General features: G+C 39.8%; 2 protein-coding genes across 14 annotated transcripts in view; both read left to right on the forward strand.

Moving 5' to 3' along the window:
* The window catches only part of PHF20L1 (PHD finger protein 20 like 1), an 81964-nt gene extending 71930 nt beyond the window's left edge, over positions 1-10034 (forward strand). For 7 of the 13 annotated variants that reach the window (XM_081816569.1, XM_081816565.1, XM_081816571.1 and 4 more), the window contains 3 exons: positions 2351-2717; positions 3958-4123; positions 5476-10034. In XM_081816569.1, coding sequence (XP_081672695.1) covers positions 2351-2717; positions 3958-4123; positions 5476-5618 — 676 coding nt within the window. In that variant the 3' untranslated portion in view covers positions 5619-10034. The remainder of the gene's footprint in view (positions 1-2350; positions 2718-3957; positions 4124-5475) is intronic. The other 6 variants (XM_081816570.1, XM_081816573.1, XM_081816568.1 and 3 more) reach the window with 2 other exon arrangements.
* The window catches only part of TG (thyroglobulin), a 250852-nt gene continuing 240067 nt past the window's right edge, over positions 6809-17593 (forward strand). The window contains exons 1-2 of the mRNA XM_081817144.1: positions 6809-6823; positions 15908-15966. Coding sequence (XP_081673270.1) covers positions 6809-6823; positions 15908-15966 — 74 coding nt within the window. The remainder of the gene's footprint in view (positions 6824-15907; positions 15967-17593) is intronic.

The following is a 17593-nucleotide window of genomic DNA, read 5'->3' on the forward strand; positions in this document are numbered from 1 at the left end:
CTCTTTTTCAGCTTCATATCCCACAGTGTATTCCTGGCTCTGCAGCATGCGCTCTGAGTTCTTCCCTGCTATATATTCTATTGTTTTGTTGCCATTACTTTCCTCTCCCAGTTGTTTTCCCCAAACGTCGCAACTCTACCAAACCATAATCCCTGAGTGAAGCCTGCTTTATCGTAGTTACAAGCCTTTACTCACACTTAGAACAACCTTCTATCACTAGTCTTTTTAGCAGATGCCTTTTCGTGATACTTGCCTGACCAGGGCTGATCACACACCCTTCTTGGCAAACTCCTTTTGCACTGATGTTGACACTTTGGTGCACTTTGTTGTCTCATGTCCATCTCCCCTTACTGAACCATGAGTTCCTTTAAGGTAGGGCTTATGTCTTATTCATCATTTTGTTCCCAGTGCCTAGTGTAGCAATAAGTACTCAGTGACTCTTGGATGTAATTTGCTTCTGTTGAATGTCATAAATCTGAATATGAATTTCTTTATAAAATGGGCATGCAAATGTTAAAACTTGAGGAAAGAGCTAACTTATTAAAAAGAAAGTCTACTTCATGCCAGAAGTTAGTGCTTTAGTATCAGATTTCACTTAATCCTTAAAATAAGCCTGAAAAAATAGATCTCCTCTCATTTGGTAGATGGGTAGTCAAAGAGAGAGAATTACTTGATCAAGCTCAGTGACAGAGCAGGACTTGGTCCATTGGACAGACTACAAAACTAGCTTTCTGCTATGCCTTTACTGTGAAAGAATTTTAGTATTTTCTGACATTAGATGTCCAAAAGATAAAATTTATAATTTCAGAACAATACTTGGTTATTATTAGAAGAAAACTAATTTGACCCCTGGGTGTTTATCTAACCTGGAAATAATTAATTCACAAACATTATTGAGCTTTCTGAAAGGTTTATGCCTCCTGAGTATTTCCCTTATCAATTCTGATGAAAGAATTCTGGTTTCACTCACTGCAGAATTTTAATGACTAGAATTAGCTGTGCAATATCACACACTATTTAGCAAGGACGGCGATAAAAGGGCATTATCATAGACTGTGGGTGAGGGCATAATCAGTGCAACCTCTTTGGAGGGCGCTTGGACAGTAGCTGTCCCATTTAAAATGTGTACCAGTTTTCCAGCAGCTCTGTATCTGACTGAAATAACCCCACTCGTGTGCAGAGATCACATGAACACGCACACATATCTGTAGGTGGGAGTGGGCTGGTGATCCCAGACTGTTGTACATGAATACTGTTCAGCTACTAGAGTAAAAGTGAGGGAAACGTCTGTGTACTGAGGGCACAAGATGCCCATGTATGTTATCTATCAAGAAGGCAAACTGAGGGCCCCATTTGTATAAAAAGAGAAAATATATGCTTATCCATTTAAAAAATAATTTTATATGTGTAGAAAATGTCTGAAAGATTATACCTTAGTTTTTTATGATTGCCATGGTAGGGAGGTTTTTACTTTGTATGCATTTATTGCCTGAATTTTTTGTCATGAGCAAGTATCACTTTTTGATTGAATGAGGGTTTTAAAATATGCTCATATAAAAGTTTTTTGTTTTGTACAATTTAAAAAAATACGGTGAGAAGTCAGCAGGAAAAGAAGTGCATCTAACAAATGATGATGTGAACTATCAAGATAATTACATTTATCATTGCCTTTTTTTTTTTTAAGATTTTATTTATTTATTTGACAGCGAGAGCAGAAACACAAGCAGGGGGAGTAGGAGAGGGAGAAGCAGGCCTTCCGCGGAGCAGGGAGCCTGATGTGGGGCTCGATCTCAGGACCCTGGGATCACGACCCGAGCCAAAGGCAGACGCCTAACGACTGAGCCACCTAGGCGTCCCTGCCTTTTTTTTTTTTTTTAAGATTTTATTTAAGAGAGAGAAAGAGAGAGCACAAGCTGAGGTGGAGGTTGCTGAGGGAGAAGGAGAGATAGACTCCCTGCTGAGCAGGAACCTGAGATCATGACCTGAGCCCAAGGCAGATGCTTAACCCACTGAGCCATCTAGGGGCCTCTCATCATTGCTTTTCTACCCGAGTATTATTTCTATAAAATTGTGAGAATTCAAACTTTGGTTTAAATTCTGGGGCAAGTTACCTAAAGAATACCTCTGCCTTTGTCTTGAGCCCCTGCCCTCCTTCTAGCCTGGCTCTCTTGGTGAGTCTAGGTCTTCAGCAGAGAAGTGGGGATCAGTCTGCCTGAGTCAGCACACTCACTGAACAGAAGGCACGGACAACCAGGGGTTATCTGTATCATTTTACTTTCTGAAATTTATTATGGCACTAAACTTGTTTTCTTTTTTCCCTGAATTGCTCTTTCTCCAACTTTGCTTTAAGGAATAAACGTCATCCTGACCTTCATCTCTGGGCTTGTTCTGGGAAGCGAAAAGACCAAGATCAAGGAATTGCTGGGGTGGAGAAAAAAGTAGCAGTGCAAGACACAGTTAATGTAGAGGAAAGGAAATACCATGTGCAGAACCATAAAGAACCACCTCGTTGGCCCCTAAAAATGGAAGGAACTTACATAACAAGTGAGCACAGTTACCAAAAGCCACAAAATTTTGGTCAGGACTGCAAAGCTCTCGCAGACCCTGGGAGCTCAGATGATGATGATGTTAGTAGTTTTGAAGAAGAACAAGAATTCCACACAAAAGATAAAAAACGTTCACAATACTCAGTGAAAGAAGATGGAACGCCTGAAAAGGTATAACTAGTTCATTTGTTTTGGCTTGGAAAATATGATAGACCATAGGAAAATTTTATGAAATAAAACATACTGAATTCCCAGTAAAATTATGTTTATATTTCCAAGTTCACAAATACCTTGTTGGGTAAAGACAGTTTTTGCTTTCTCTATTAGAAAACACTGGCCATTTGAACACTGAATTATCCCCTAATTCAGAGTTGTAGTAATTCAGTAAACTTTTGCCCCAACCAAGGTTTTAGTTTTATAAGCACACTTAGATACCTCCGAAAACTATGAGCCACATTTTTTTCCAAATGAAGATGTCTATGTGTGAGAATGTGTAAGTGCGTGTGGGTATGTATATATTAATACAATATGTGTTTCAGATAAAAGGTGGCATTCCAGTCTTTCTTTTTAAAATTTTAGCATACTTGTTTATGCATATCAATTCCATTATGTGATACACTGAATTCTTACGGCTCTTTGTACGTTGGATTTCTATAAACTTTTTTCCTGTTCATAGAGATTGTCTGAGAAATATTGTTTCTTCATTTTTCATTGATTTTCAACTAACAATGCCACTTTAAAATTAGTTCTTTATTTTTCGGGCCTGTTTTATCAAGGAATTCACTGTAAACAAATAAATTTGGGAAGTCTGTAGTTCATGATATTTGTGGCAAATGATTTAGTCAAATTAACATCCCTTTTATGAAATGAATTCTTTCTGGTGAGTCTGAATTCAGATTTTTTGTGTATGTGTAAAGCGTTTTGCACTTTTTAAGTTTTTAAAAGATTTTTATCTTTCTCTTGCCTCACTGATTTACCTGTAAGAGTTAATTACAGTCTGCAGTTAATTAAACTGGCCTTTGTCAACTTCCATGATTTTTCCATCATTGCTTTCTGCCTTCACTCCACTTATGTCATTAGTTTAGATTCATTTATAGAGGGGGTTAGTCTAAATGAGCTGGGCTTTCTCGTTACAGAGTATAATTAGCAACTTACTTCTTTAGCAAGTCTTGTTGGATGCTCTCCACGCTGTGGAGCCCCATGCTAGGCTTTGTGGAGTGACATGGCAAGCATATCTACTCTTTTAAGGACCATCAGATATAATTTAATTATGTGCTAGCACTTCCTTTAAAATATTCTAAGAGTCCAATTGGATTTCACTGATCATTGTGGTAATGAGGTGTTTCATGTATCTTTCCCGTTATGACATTACATTTCACCCATTTTGTTTTTTTCCAATGGTTCTTTGGAGAAGAATCCAGCTGAAAGGAATACGGTATTTATTTATAATGATAAAAAGGGCACTGAAGACCCAGGAGACTCACATCTTCAGTGGCAGCTCAATCTCCTTACACACATAGAGAATGTGCAGAATGAAGTTACCAGCAGGATGGACCTAATAGAAAAAGAAGTTGATGGTAATTTTAAGAAAGAACTAAAATACAGTGATTATAGCATGTAAAGTGTGTTTATTGTTGTTACGAAGACGTTATGTAAAGTGTTTTAAATTATGGGATGAGAACTGTAGATGCTGTCCGTGCTGATAGAGCATCTTGTTCCTTCACGTCGCATTTAATAAAGCTGGTGTTTGGGGTCTTTTAGGCTGGAAACAATATGACTGGATATTATCTCATTTTTCTTAAAGGTGGATATTTATTAAGTACTGCCCATCTGCTGGGTGCAATATAGAGCGCCCATTAGTCTCATTAGTTTCATTGAACTTCGTTTTCTTTGGAAGTCAGTGTAAGGGCCTTAAGCATATTTAAAATATGGGGGAAAACATTTTGTATCTTTGCTCTCACGGTGGTCAGTAGGAAGTGAAATTAACAAGAAGAAACTCCCACAAGCTCAAGTAGATAAACCTTAAGTTTGCACATACATTTTCAAATGGTTTTCTTTGATATTTTTCATTTTATCATACAGGGCCCTGAGGAGTGGACAGGAAAGATTATCCCCATTTTATAGTTGAGAAAATAGAGTAAGATTACCTGATTCCTAATCCAGTGGGGTTTTTTCCTAACCTCATACATAAGATTGTATTCCCCCCCTTTTTTTTAATTTCACCCCACAGTAAGTTAGAGCTCCTGCTGCTTTGTTTTTCCCTGAGAAAAGAGGAAATGGAAACCGATTTCAAAAGCATCTTCCATTTAGTTTAAGCTAGCTTTTTGTTACTTTAATGTTTTGAGTAGATTTTTGATGGGAAAAAAATGCAACTTGACACTATCCCTTATTATTAATAAAAGGTGTGGAGTAACTACTGCCTAGACTTCTAACATGCTTACATTTTTTTTAAAGTAATGATAAAATAGTGGGACTGAAAAGGAAACTAAGAAATTGCCACCTCCTTTCCTTTGTTAAAAAGAACTTCCTGATTTAAAAAAAGAATGGTTAGAATAGCTAAGTTTTATTTAAAATGAAGTAGAGATGATTTAAGTCTAAAATAATAGACAGCTTCAGCAGGCACAGGAAACTGTTCCCTATTCCAGAAGAGAGTAGAAGAAGATATTCAAAATGAAATTAGTTTATGCCTGCAAAGGGAAAAAGTACCTAAAATAAGAACAGAAGTTACCAAGAAGGACTGGAGCTCTTGTGGGATAAGATATAATATAAAGGATGCTAAAGCCTCTCCGAAATGGCTTGAATATATTTATGGCCTTCTAGAAGAAGGAACATGATCTCCGTCTCCATCCTTGTCCAGCCTTCCAGTTATGCCATGTTATGACTTCTTCCAGTTGCCATTTCAATTTGTTTGTTCTATTCTCTCTTTCAGTTCTGGAAAGCTGGCTCGATTTCACAGGAGAGCTGGAGCCGCCTGACCCTCTCGCAAGACTGCCACAACTTAAACGCCATCTCAAACAGCTCCTGATTGACATGGGCAAAGTACAACAAATAGCAACTCTTTGCTCCGTATGACAACAGTGAAAACCTAAGGAAAAGAATGTGGGTCTCCTCAGTTGATAATTTTTATTATCCACATGACTGCTGAGTGGATAGTTAAAAAAGCGTAGTGATGTTTGGTCATTTACTGATGTGTGACATCAATAGGATGGCACCTTGGAAAGGAAAATGAAGAACAACCTTTCTCAAGGAAGCTAATATTAGAAAAAGATTATGAGCAAGCTACATGATAATGTGTTATATGCCAGGGATCAATGAAGTTGAATATAATTTATACCAAGGAAATTGAGTTGGCAGGATTTTTCAATAGTTGCTTTACATGAAGCTCGAGATACGTGTAGAAAGAAATATGGTGTGTTTATATAATTTTTAGTAGAAAGATCCATGTAATAAACCAGCATTTGGCCAAAAGCAAAATTGTAGAGGCAAGGAAATTCTGGAGAGTTCTATAAGGTTGCTATACGAACTGTCTTCACTGCAGTTGATCCAGCTGCACCGAAGTTTAGATAAGTATTAAACTTTCATGGGATCATGAGCTGTATCTTAGGTGATGAATGTTCTTAATCAGAAAACTGATAGTGGAAGCCTCACTTCTGAGGAAAAACAATTGTGGAATTCTGACTTCATTATGATTATATATTTTTAAAAATGCCAAATAATTGGAATTTCTTGCAGGCATTAAGCTCATTATAAACAGAATGGCTTGCAGAAGGGTCAGTGTGCCAAATGACGATGACACTGCTGGAGAGAGAATGTTAAATGTCATGGGAGTTCCGCTCCCAGGTCTTGGGGATGCCGTCAGCCCATCAGAAACATGGATGTGTCATGTGGACTATCTATGTCCTATATATAGTTGAATTCAGGACTCAGGCATCAGCGTACAGTTTGATCCTGAGTATGCTTGGTGTTTGCCTTCAGATAAAAATTGTAAATAACCTCAGCTGGGATGAGGAGTGACAAAAATATCAAAATGATTTGTGGCTGTGGATTTTTTAACTGCTGGTAGTGGAATACTGGAAAAGCTTCATTTCTGAAGATGAATTTTATTTTTAAAAAATACATGCGCACTCAAAACTTTTAGCTTTGATCACAAATGGACAGATTTCTGAAACCAAAGGCAACTAAGTTGCTGAGTTAGCTCTTGCTGGATTTCGGGCCCAGGTCCTCCTGTCTGCCAGTGCTCTTGTGAGTTGCGTGCCGCCGCCATGCTCCATACGCAGGTATGCGTAAGCGTGTGTGCTTGTTTGAAACAAACACTCAACGTACATATGTACATATCCTACACATATTTATATCTGCACATATCTAGTTTTATTACTATAGACTATAAGAGTTGGTGGTTAACATGAAATGTTACCTTTTAACAGACAGTTTTTAAAAATTAAAAATGTATGTACAGGTTTTGAAACTTTTTTAAAAAGGGGAAAAAGACTGTTCAGAGGAGGCTATTTGATGATATAACACTTGAATATTTTATGCCTCATTCTGTTTATCAGTTCTAGCGATCTGTGTAAATGCATTTTAGAACTGATACACAGTAAACTTGAATTTATCTTTGATAAGAATACATGCCACTGTACATTCAGATATTATTTAAATTTGCAAACACACTGTTCTATATGTAAGGTACTCTATGTAAAACTCTTTATTAAAACTGTTCCACATATCCTAATATTTCAGCTTGCCTTTTTGCGGCCTTATATTTTGATGTGAAGACGATTAAAAGAATGTACAAAACCATCATTAGAAATTTTTATTGCCTTTTGACATTTTCCAACTTGACAAATGTGCCAAAGATCAACAAACATAAGATATGGTCCTGTGTATTTACTTATTATACGTTAACTTTATCAGAGATCTTACTGGGAAATGAAAAGCTTTAGTAGAGGTGATTGGGGTACTTGCTTTAATTTGTATATTAAACTAAAAAAAAAAATAGTGCCTATATTCCATGTGTGGCGTAAAATTCCTAATGTCTATATTATCTTTCATTTGTGTTAAAAAAAATAATGGCTCTAATCTTTTCCCTGTTGTGGTTAAATTCCAGACATTGAATTTGTATCTTTTTTTTTTTTTTTCTTCAGAGTGGAGCAAATAGCATCCTTAACCTATGAATTGTGGAGTTGCCTAGATTCTTGTCACATACACAGAAGACCCTTTGTACCTATTAATACTCATCTTCTCAGTTCCTGGTGACCATAGTTAGATTGATGTGCATGGTTCTTGTAGTACCTTATAATCAGATCAGTTTATTGGTTAGCAGCCAGCAAATGAGAAGTTCCATTAATACTTAGATTACTAAATTTTTGCTCCGCTTTTATGTATATGAATTGAAAGCCTAAATTTTTTAATTTAGATTTTTAAAGTAAATCTATGTCAGATTACTTTTCTGTACATACCCATTTAATTTAGAGTATATCAACATATACACTTGGTTGAAGTAAGCTGAGCCTTTCCCGGTTTAAAAGTATAAATTGGTTTTTGAGAAGTAAGTCCATTGTGAGAGGTTTTGGATGAGTTTTCTTTCCACTTAATCTTTCTGAACAAATATATGTAAGTATAAGCAATAAACTAGAGAGGGTGTTTCTTGAAAAGATAACTTTTCATTGCTACCCAGACAGAACCAAATGAGCACCGGTGGGAGGGATCCTTAGAATGGTACTGATAAATGTAATTTGTATTTCCTCATACCTGTGCGTGGTCCTACTGACTAACTTTTCTCAAACTTAAGGGCAATGCCCTCTTTCCTTAAAGGAATTCAGTTACTCTCATAATTTCCTAGCACTCTTATTTTCACTGACTTATTTCCCCTCACTTATTCCACATGTTTAAAACAAAGCACCCTATATCCCCTCCAGTCACCTTGACCTCCTCCCCCTTCACTCTCTCTGCTGTGACATTACGCTGAGAGCCCCAGCTTGTAACTCATAGTCTCCCCGTATCTGTTCCATCACCACCTGTGCTGGCTGCTCAAAACATGCTGCTTTCCCCCTTTGCCATCTCTAGTTTTTATCACATCATGTTGTGGAGGTGTTAATACTGGCCTCCTGAAATTTTAACCTTCCTTGTAGTTCACGAAAACGGTCACTTGCCGGGCTAGAAGATTCACGCTTCCTGAGCACCTGCTCTGTGCCAGTATCGTACGTTACCTGCAGAACCCCGTTGGATGCTGGTGCGGATAGTTGGTCAGACAGGATCATTTTCAAGACGGGGAAGCTGAAGTATAGAGACATTTAGAAACATGTCCTCGGTAAGACTTAAGTGGCAGGTTCAAGTTGCGAACGCTGTGGTCCTGGTCTTTTCCTAGCAGAGGTGCGTTTCAACTGATGTTGTCAGTTCAGTTGTCTTCTCTGAAACCACTGGTGACTCCCTGTTTCAAATCAGTTTTGTGTCATCCGGATCTCAAATTCATTTAAGTACAGCCTCTCTGTTAGATGGCCTATGCTTGTTTCCATGTCTTGCCTCCTTAACATTTCCCTCTTCTGGAAGATTCTCCTTTGTTGTGTCTCTACAAACCTGGGCAGTTATTCAAGCTTCAATTTCTCTTCCATATCCAAGGGCTCCTCTCGTACCCTGCGTTGTTCCCGCGTGCAGCGTTCCCTGGTGTCGCTCCTCCTCAGCAGGAACAACGAGGAGCGACATCAGGGAACGCTGCACCTGGCACTTAGTGGGGCAGGCATGAGCTTTGCAGTTCTGCCACTCACGTTTTCACTCTGGCAGATTACCAGCAGTGCTCTCTCTGAGCTCGGGTTTCCTCATCTATCAAATGTGAATGATCCCTAACAGAACCGTGTTGAGAGTTAAATGAAGCAAAGTACCTAGAAGCTCTGATTAAATTGTGAAGTTGAAAATTAAATGCAGTGGTCACATAGAGTGTCATCCATTTGCCAGCCATCAGGTTATGTGGCTGGATATAGAACTAATCAGGTCGTAGTCTATAGGCTAATAGAAACATAAAAAACATATTTTTCAGAGATGGGTGATACCGAAGAGTACAAGGAGCCAGAGAGGCAAAAGAATGGAAAGATAATTAGATTTGTAGGTAGTGGGGCTTGGGGGAAATAGACTATGTGCATTAACCAAAAAAATGGTCTTTGAGTGTTTTTTGACCTCTGTATAGGAATTTTGGAAAATTATCTGCTCCTGGTACCTGTATCATTGGGTACCCCTAAAAGTGGATCTGAAGACAAAACTTAAGTATGTTTACTGTGTTTAAGAGATCATCCAAGGAAGCTGGAGTGAGGAAGATGAAAGAGTGGGGGAGGGGAGGAAAAGGCCAGTATAGTTACGCACAGCTGAGGACCCTGCTGTGGGCCGTGGAGCTTTGATTTTGCCATTTGAAACTGTTCATCATAAATTTAAACAATTGCAGAAGGTGTGATTTCCAGTTTGTAAATATTGGCATATTAAAATCAACCTGCTATTTTTAAATGTATGTAATAGAATCAGTTGTTTTTGCTACTTAACGTCTATTTTCAAAATACAGGAGCAAGCTTTTTCTTGAAGTTGGGAACTTTTACGTATTTTTACATTCTCTTTTTTGCCTTTCCATTTCACTTCCCAATAGAATGTTGCCTGCCTTTATACTTACAGGTCTCTATCAGTCTCTCTTTTGTCCACAAAAAAATTACAATAAAAAAATGTATTTATAGGCTTTTTACTAGAATATCAAAATACATGTAGCAAACAGTAATATTACTGAATAGGAGATGGGAAAATCTGCAATTAGAATTCAGGATTTCAACCCTCCTATAACACTAGTTGATAGAACAAGTAGAAAATCAGGATATAGAACATGAAAAAATGTGAACACTCAGTTTGACCTAATTGACACACAACATTCCACCCAACAACATGAGAACAGAAATTTCCTTTTCAAGTGCATATGGAATACGCAGAAAGATGGACAGTATACTAGGCTATAAAACAGGTCTCAATACATTTAAAATAATTGAAATAATAATATGTTCTCTGATGACAATGGAATTAAACTGGAAATCTGTATTGGATATCTGGAAACCACCCACCCCCCCCAATGATTGGAAATTATTAACATACTTGTAAAATAACCATGAGTCAAAGAGAAAAGTCACAAGTGGAATCAGAAGACATTTTTAATTGAATGAAAATAAAAACAACATGCTAATATGTGGGCTGCAGCTGAAGCAATATTAGAGGGAAATTTATAGATTGAAATGCTTATTTTAGAAAGGTACTCAGATTTTAACTAGACTTACTGTGATCATTTCACAATATATACAGATATATATACAGATATCAAATCACGTATATCTGCAACTAATATTTGTCAATTATACCTCAGTTTAAAAAACTGGAAATTAATGGTACAAAATCACTGATCTAAGATTTAAAAACTAGAAAAACAAGCAAATTAAAACTAAAATAGAAAAGGAAGGAAACAATATGTGCTGAAATTAATGACCTACTAAATGCGCAAGCAATAGGGAAACCATATAAACCAAAATGATTCTTTGAGCAAACCAATAAAATTGGTTAACTCCTACATAGACTGATCAAAAATTAGAATGGAAGAGGGAACATTACCATGTGTCCAACAAACAATTTTTAAAGATATTATGAAAAATTATATGCCAATAAAATTTGACCGCTTACATGAAGAGGAATTCCTGAAAAGACAGATTACTGAAAGTGACTCAAAAATAAACAAATTGAATTTGTAATTAAAAATGTTCCCTCAAGACTCCAGGCCTGAGTGTGAATTCTATGAAACATTTAAGGAAGAAATCTCAATGTTGCACAAGCACTGACAGAAAATAGAGGAGAAAGGAACACTTTTGGAGACCCAACTTTGACCTCATGCCAGACCAGGAAAAGACACCACAAGAAAAGGAAATTACAGACCAATACGTGGTCCTCTTGAATAGACACAGAAGACCTCAACAAAATACTAGCAACGTGAATCCGGTTATCCATTGTAAGGATAATATATCAAGATCAAGTTGAGTGTTCCACAGGAATACAAATTTGGTTAATACTAAAAAATGTAATATGTCATCAAAATAAAAATATGTTCATTTCAATAAGAAGAAGCATTTTATGTTTCAGAATTCATGGTTGAAAACTCAGAGAAGGAATGGACAGGAATTTGCATTAATATAAAAGGCAATGACCGAGAAACTTACCCTTAAGGTAATGATTAATGAATACTTTCTTCCCTAAGATGGCCAGAACGTCCACTATCACCACTTCTATCCAACATTGTTCTGGAGGTCCTGCTAGTGCAATATGTCACTGAGCAACAAAGGAAGAAAAATAAAAGGCTTACTACTTGGAAAGGAAGAAAGAAACATTTCCGAGAACCATGTATATGAAATAGTCTAAGGAATCTGCCAAAATGCTACTAGAACTAGTATTTCTACACGTTAGCAACAAACTATTGGAAATGGGATTTTTTTAAATACCATTTTCAGCAGCATCAAAAATGTGAATACTCAGGGGTAAATCTGAAAACATATGCAGAACCTGTACACAGAAAAGTACAAAACAATGCCTAGAATAAAGATGAGATAAACAAATAGAAAAATACACCAAGATCATGGATTGGGAGATGCAAAATTGTTAAGTGTTAGTTTTCCCAGAACTGACCGATAGATACAATGCAATTCCGAGTAAAATCCCCACAGACTTTTTGAGACAGCAATTAGCAAGCTGATTCTAGAATTTAGAATTCATAGGGAAATGTGAAGGACCTAGAATAGCCTAAGCAATTTTGAAAAGAAAGAACAAAGGACAATTTCTGTTTAGGGGGCTTATTATAAAGCTACAGTCATTAAGATGGTGTAGAGATGGCAAAGAGAGATACAGATTGATGGTACAGAATAGAGAATCCAGAAATAGACCTAAAAAGTTATGGGCAATTGAATGGATGAGAGCTTGTTGCTCCCCATTCTTGCCAGCATTTGGTCTTGCCAGTGTTTGGTATTTTAGCTGTTCTAATAGGTGTACAGCGCTATCTCATTTTAATTTTGCAGGTAGGTATCCAACTGCTCCAGCACCATTTGTTGAAAATATTATTTTCCCTTGAATTACCTAGGTGCCTTTGTCAAAAATCAGTTGACCACAATCATGTAGATTTATACCTGTACTCTATTCTCTTCCCATTGATCTATGTGTCTATCTTTAAGCAACACCATGCGGTCTTGATTATTACAACTTTATAGTAAGGTTTGGAATCAGGCAGTGTAATTCCTCTAATTATGTTCTTTCTTAACTATTCTTGACAAAAATTTTAGGATCAGATTTTCAACCATTAATTTTTGGGGGGCTTTTTTCCCCCAAGTTTATGGAGACATTATTGATTGATAACACATGTAAGGTGTACATGTTGGTTTGATACACACATGACTGCCACAAGAAGGTTAGTTCATGCCTTCATCCCCTCACGTAATTATCATTTTTTTGTGTGTGGTTGTAACATTTAAGATCTATTCTCTAAACTTTCAAGTATGTAATGCAGTATGTTAATTTCAATCAGTACACTGTACATTAAATTGTCAGAACTTCTACCTACAATGTGTACCCTTTGAACATCTCACCATTTCCCCCAGCTCCTGGCAGCCACTATTCTACTCTCTGCTCTTATGAATTCAGGATTTTTATTTATTTATTTATTTATTTAAATTTTTAAAAACATGCTGGGATTTTGACAGGAATTGCACTGAATCTACAGATCAGTTACCATCTTAACATTGAGTGTTTTGATCCAAGAGCATGGTGTTATTTCTGCTTTGGTTCAGGATTTCTGTACTGTTTCCTCAGCAATGTTTTGTAGTTTTCAGTGTTTAGATTTTGTACTATTTGTTGGATTTATTTCTAAATATTTAATTCTTAATATTGTAAATGGAATTGTTTTTTTCAATTTCATTTTCAGATATTTAATTACTAGATTATAAGTACAATTGATTTTTTAGTATCTTCATGACATTGTTAAACTCACTTATTAGTCCCAGAATTTTTGTATATTCCTTAATATTTTCTGAGGAGGAGACTAAGAAGTCTTTATAAGTACATGGAATGTAAGATCCTGGGTTGGATCCTAGAACAAAAAAAAGGATATTAGTGAGAAGCTGGTGAAATTCATCGAAGTCTGTAGTTAATAGTTTTATATCGATGACAGTTTCTTGGTTTCGTAATTGCAATATGATTGTGTAAGATGTTAACATTCAGTGAAATCGATTAAAGGGAACTGTACCACTATTTCAAGCTCTGGGTAAGTTAAAAAATTATTTCAAAATAAGTAAAAAAAAAAGTTAAGACACAAAGAATGAAACTTTTTTTTTTTTTAAAGATTTTATTTATTTATTTGACAGAGAGAGACACAGCGAGAGAGGGGACACAAGCAGGGGGAGTGGGAGAGGGAGAAGCAGGCTTCCCGCGGAGCAGGGAGCCCAACGTGGGGCTTGATCCCAGGACCCTGGGATCACGACCTGAGCTGAAGGCAGACGCTTAACGACTGAGCCACCCAGGCGCCCCACAAAGAATGAAACTTAATGCAAACTATGGACTTAGTTAATGTATAAATATTGCTCCAGTAATTGTGACAAATGCACCACACTAATGCAAGATGTTAGTAACGGGGGAACCTGTGTGAAGGAAGGCATATGGGAACTTTCTGTGCTCAGTTTTTCTGTAAATCTAAAATTGTAAGGCCTATTATAAATTTTAAAAAGTGGAAGAGAAAAGAATGTGAGAAGATAATTATAATATGCTATCTTTGTAGTTTGAGAAAAGAATTCAGCGAAATTATTACAAACCCACAGGCAATTTAGAGTTCCATCCTTGAAATACTGTCTCTAGGAGTCAGGCTTGCCCAGGAAATCAGGGAGGAAATGCAGTCATTAAAAAAGTATGCTTCGATAAAATCAGCACAGGAGCATTGGGGGATTGAAAACAAACTTTAGAAGATAGGAGAACAAGAGAATATGGTGTGGGAGAAAGGCTGAGCTCTTAGAAGGCGGACTGGCCTGATTTCAAACGGACCATGGATCTTGGAAGGCCAGAGCAGGCTGATGAGGCAGGAAGAGGAGCCCCATGAGAGATGCGGTTGCTTTGAAAAGAGGCACTAGAGAAAGCAAAGGATCTTAACTGTTACCCAATTGGAACAGACTTGAAAAGATTGGACCAGGCTGTACTCAGATCTTGGCGCTCTTGTTGGATTTCTCCAAAGACTAAGATCACGGGACAATTGACAAGTTCCATCTTAGAGCCACAAATGGAGACCCCATAGTAAGAGTGAGGGAGAAGCATCGCTTGAATGGGCCACTGTATAGGATGCTTACAGAGAATCTAGACCCATGTGAGAAGACAGGACCAGAAGCATCAGTGCAGAACCACTGACCCCACAGAGGGAGGGGGTTCATTACTGCCCAGCCAGGGTGAAACTCCCACTCCCCACATGACCATTCTGTCCCCATCCTGGCAGGGGGCATGGGGAGCCTCCTCACAGTTTGGCCACGACCGAATTCTAGGGTCCCCAGCTGGCCCTTGCTAGCTTGGATGGAGCTAGAGACAGTTTTTTTTTCTGCAAGGCTTGCTGGAATAGAGCAATTACTGTGAAAATGTTTTTCAGGAATTCTGGTGATTTCTCTGCAACCTAAGCAGGAGGGCTATGACTCTGAGTCACTGGGTATGGGGGAGGTGGGGAGAAGCTGTCCCAGGCTGTGGCATGGTACCCAGCAACATGGCGGCAGGCTGGCTTAGGGGAGAGGCTGGGAAGTGAGTCTCTGTGGTGGGCGGCAGCTGATGGATGTCAGAAACAGGGACGTCTGACGTTGTAACTAAACTAATGTGAGTTTGCTCCTTGGTGTGAGTTACAGGTAGAGAGGATGCCAGGTAGAGTTGTCACACAAAGGAAACTATTTCCAGCAAATAAGGAGATCACGGGGAATAACCTCTAAAGCTGTGACTTCCCCAGCAAGGGAGAATGGGTTCCTTTTATTTAGGGTTAGGGTGATTATTTAGCTAGGGAAGCCTCCTCATTGTATGTAGTGGTGGGCATAAGGTCATGCATGCACCTTAAGGAAACATGCCTGCTCACACATTGCATGTTATGTTAACGAGGCTTGTGCTCCTCCACGGGCGGGGATTTTAGCATTATAATGAGGTAGTTGTAACTATAGGTCACTCCAGGGTCACTCCGGAGTCCTCCTGCACAGGCGTGAGTGGGGGGTTGAGCTCAAACTGGCCTGGATGGTCTGCGCAGTCCTTACTGCTCCAGGAGTTGATTCTGTTCCTATCTTGGGGTCTTCTGCCTTAGATGACAGATAAGCTGGAAAGAAGAGCTTAAGAAGAACGTGGGACAAAGGTCGGTGGGGACAAGCAGGTAGGCAGTCAAGGTCAGGTCTCGGGCTCCAGCTGGAGAGGATGCTGGCTTTCCAGCTATTTCCTCCTCTTTACTCCTGTTACTTTCCGTTCCCCCGCATCTTCGGGAAGCACCCTCGTATCAGGGGAGGAAGGAGCTGCAAGGAGGGTTCTGAGGTCACATTTGGGGTCTGCCTGAGCATCCCAGTTGTGAGCCAGGCGCCGGTAGGTTAGGAGCTGAGCAGGTGTCACTGCAGAGGTCTGCGTGTCCCCGCGTGTCCCTGCGAGGCCCCCAGCTCGTGGCCGGCACAGTGGGGGCAGCTGAGTCACGGTGAGAAGGGCGAAGAGCTTGGCGCCGGCCCCAGCTCCGCGCTCTGCTACCCACTGGAGAGAAGCAGCTCTCCCGTGCTCCCCATGTGCACCCCTGCTGCGCCCAGGGTTGTACCAGACCCAGTGGAGCGGGGCAGTGGCCGGGCCAGCAGCAGTGACTCAGCATGACCCGCTGCTGGGCCTCGCGCTGGCCCCTCATCCAGCCTTCACTCTCGGGGTTCAGCTCCGGTGGGCCGGTCAGCCATGTTTCCAGAAGACACGACCCTCCTCCTGACCAGTGTCAGATGGGCAGTAGGAGCCTCACATTGGGTCACAGTGCATCACAGTGCTACGTCACCCCCTCACTCCATCCCATCCCATCGGCATTTGTCACCCACATCCTCATGAGGAGGGTGAGCACAGCACGGTTAGATATTTTGAGAGACAGACCACATTCCCACATTTTTATTATAGGCTATTGCTGCGACTTTTCTGTTTTATTGTTAGTTGTTAATCTCTTCCTGTGCCTAATTTGGAAACCAAACTTTATCATAGGTGTGTGTAAGTATAGGGGGAAACACCGTGCATAGAAGGTTTGGTGCTATCTGCAGGTTCAGCCATCCCCTGTGGGTCTTGGAACGGATCCCTGGGGATAAGGAAGAGGGGCTGCTGGTTCCCCATGGTGAGGGATGTCACTTGGCCTGTGTCAGGGGGGTTGGGTGGGGGAGTTCTTCCTGTCATGTCTCCTTTTCCAGTAAATACCTACACACCTTCTCACATCATCTTTGCCTGAAATCTAAGTCCCGTTATTAGTAATCCCCTCCCACCCCCTCGACCCCCAGGGCTAGGTGGTCTTCAGTAGCCGCCCATGGTCTTGACCTCAGAACACCTGTTCAGTGACTATCCATCCTCCACCCCTGCAGCTGGAGAACAGTCTGGTGAGGACCAGGGTGGGGGGCCTTGCCAGTGGCTAGTCCAGAGCTGGGGGCCCAAGGAAGTCGAGGCAGTGAGGAGGGGTCAGGCCCAAGGCGTGGGAATGAGGGCTTGCTGGTAGGATTTGGAGGCTGCTGAGAGGTGAGTGGAGAGGTTAGGATGTCATTCAACTTTGCCATTAAAGAGATAGCAAGGCATGGTGAGGTACAGCATTGGAAGAAGTGTTGAGGAGCTTGTTTGGCGACATGTTGAATTTGAAATGTCTGTGGAACACCCAGGCAGAGTGGACTTGAAGCTTAACCACCAGTTCTGGCTGGTGCTGGGGGTGGGGCTGGAGCAGGAGCTGGGGCTGGGCCTGGGCCTGGGAATGGAGCTGGTACTGCTGTTGGTGGTGGTGCTGGTGCTGG

The sequence above is a fragment of the Leptonychotes weddellii genome, chromosome 4 (genome assembly GCF_054177405.1).
Source record: "Leptonychotes weddellii isolate Sample4059 chromosome 4, ASM5417740v2, whole genome shotgun sequence".
NCBI lineage: Eukaryota > Metazoa > Chordata > Mammalia > Carnivora > Phocidae > Leptonychotes > Leptonychotes weddellii.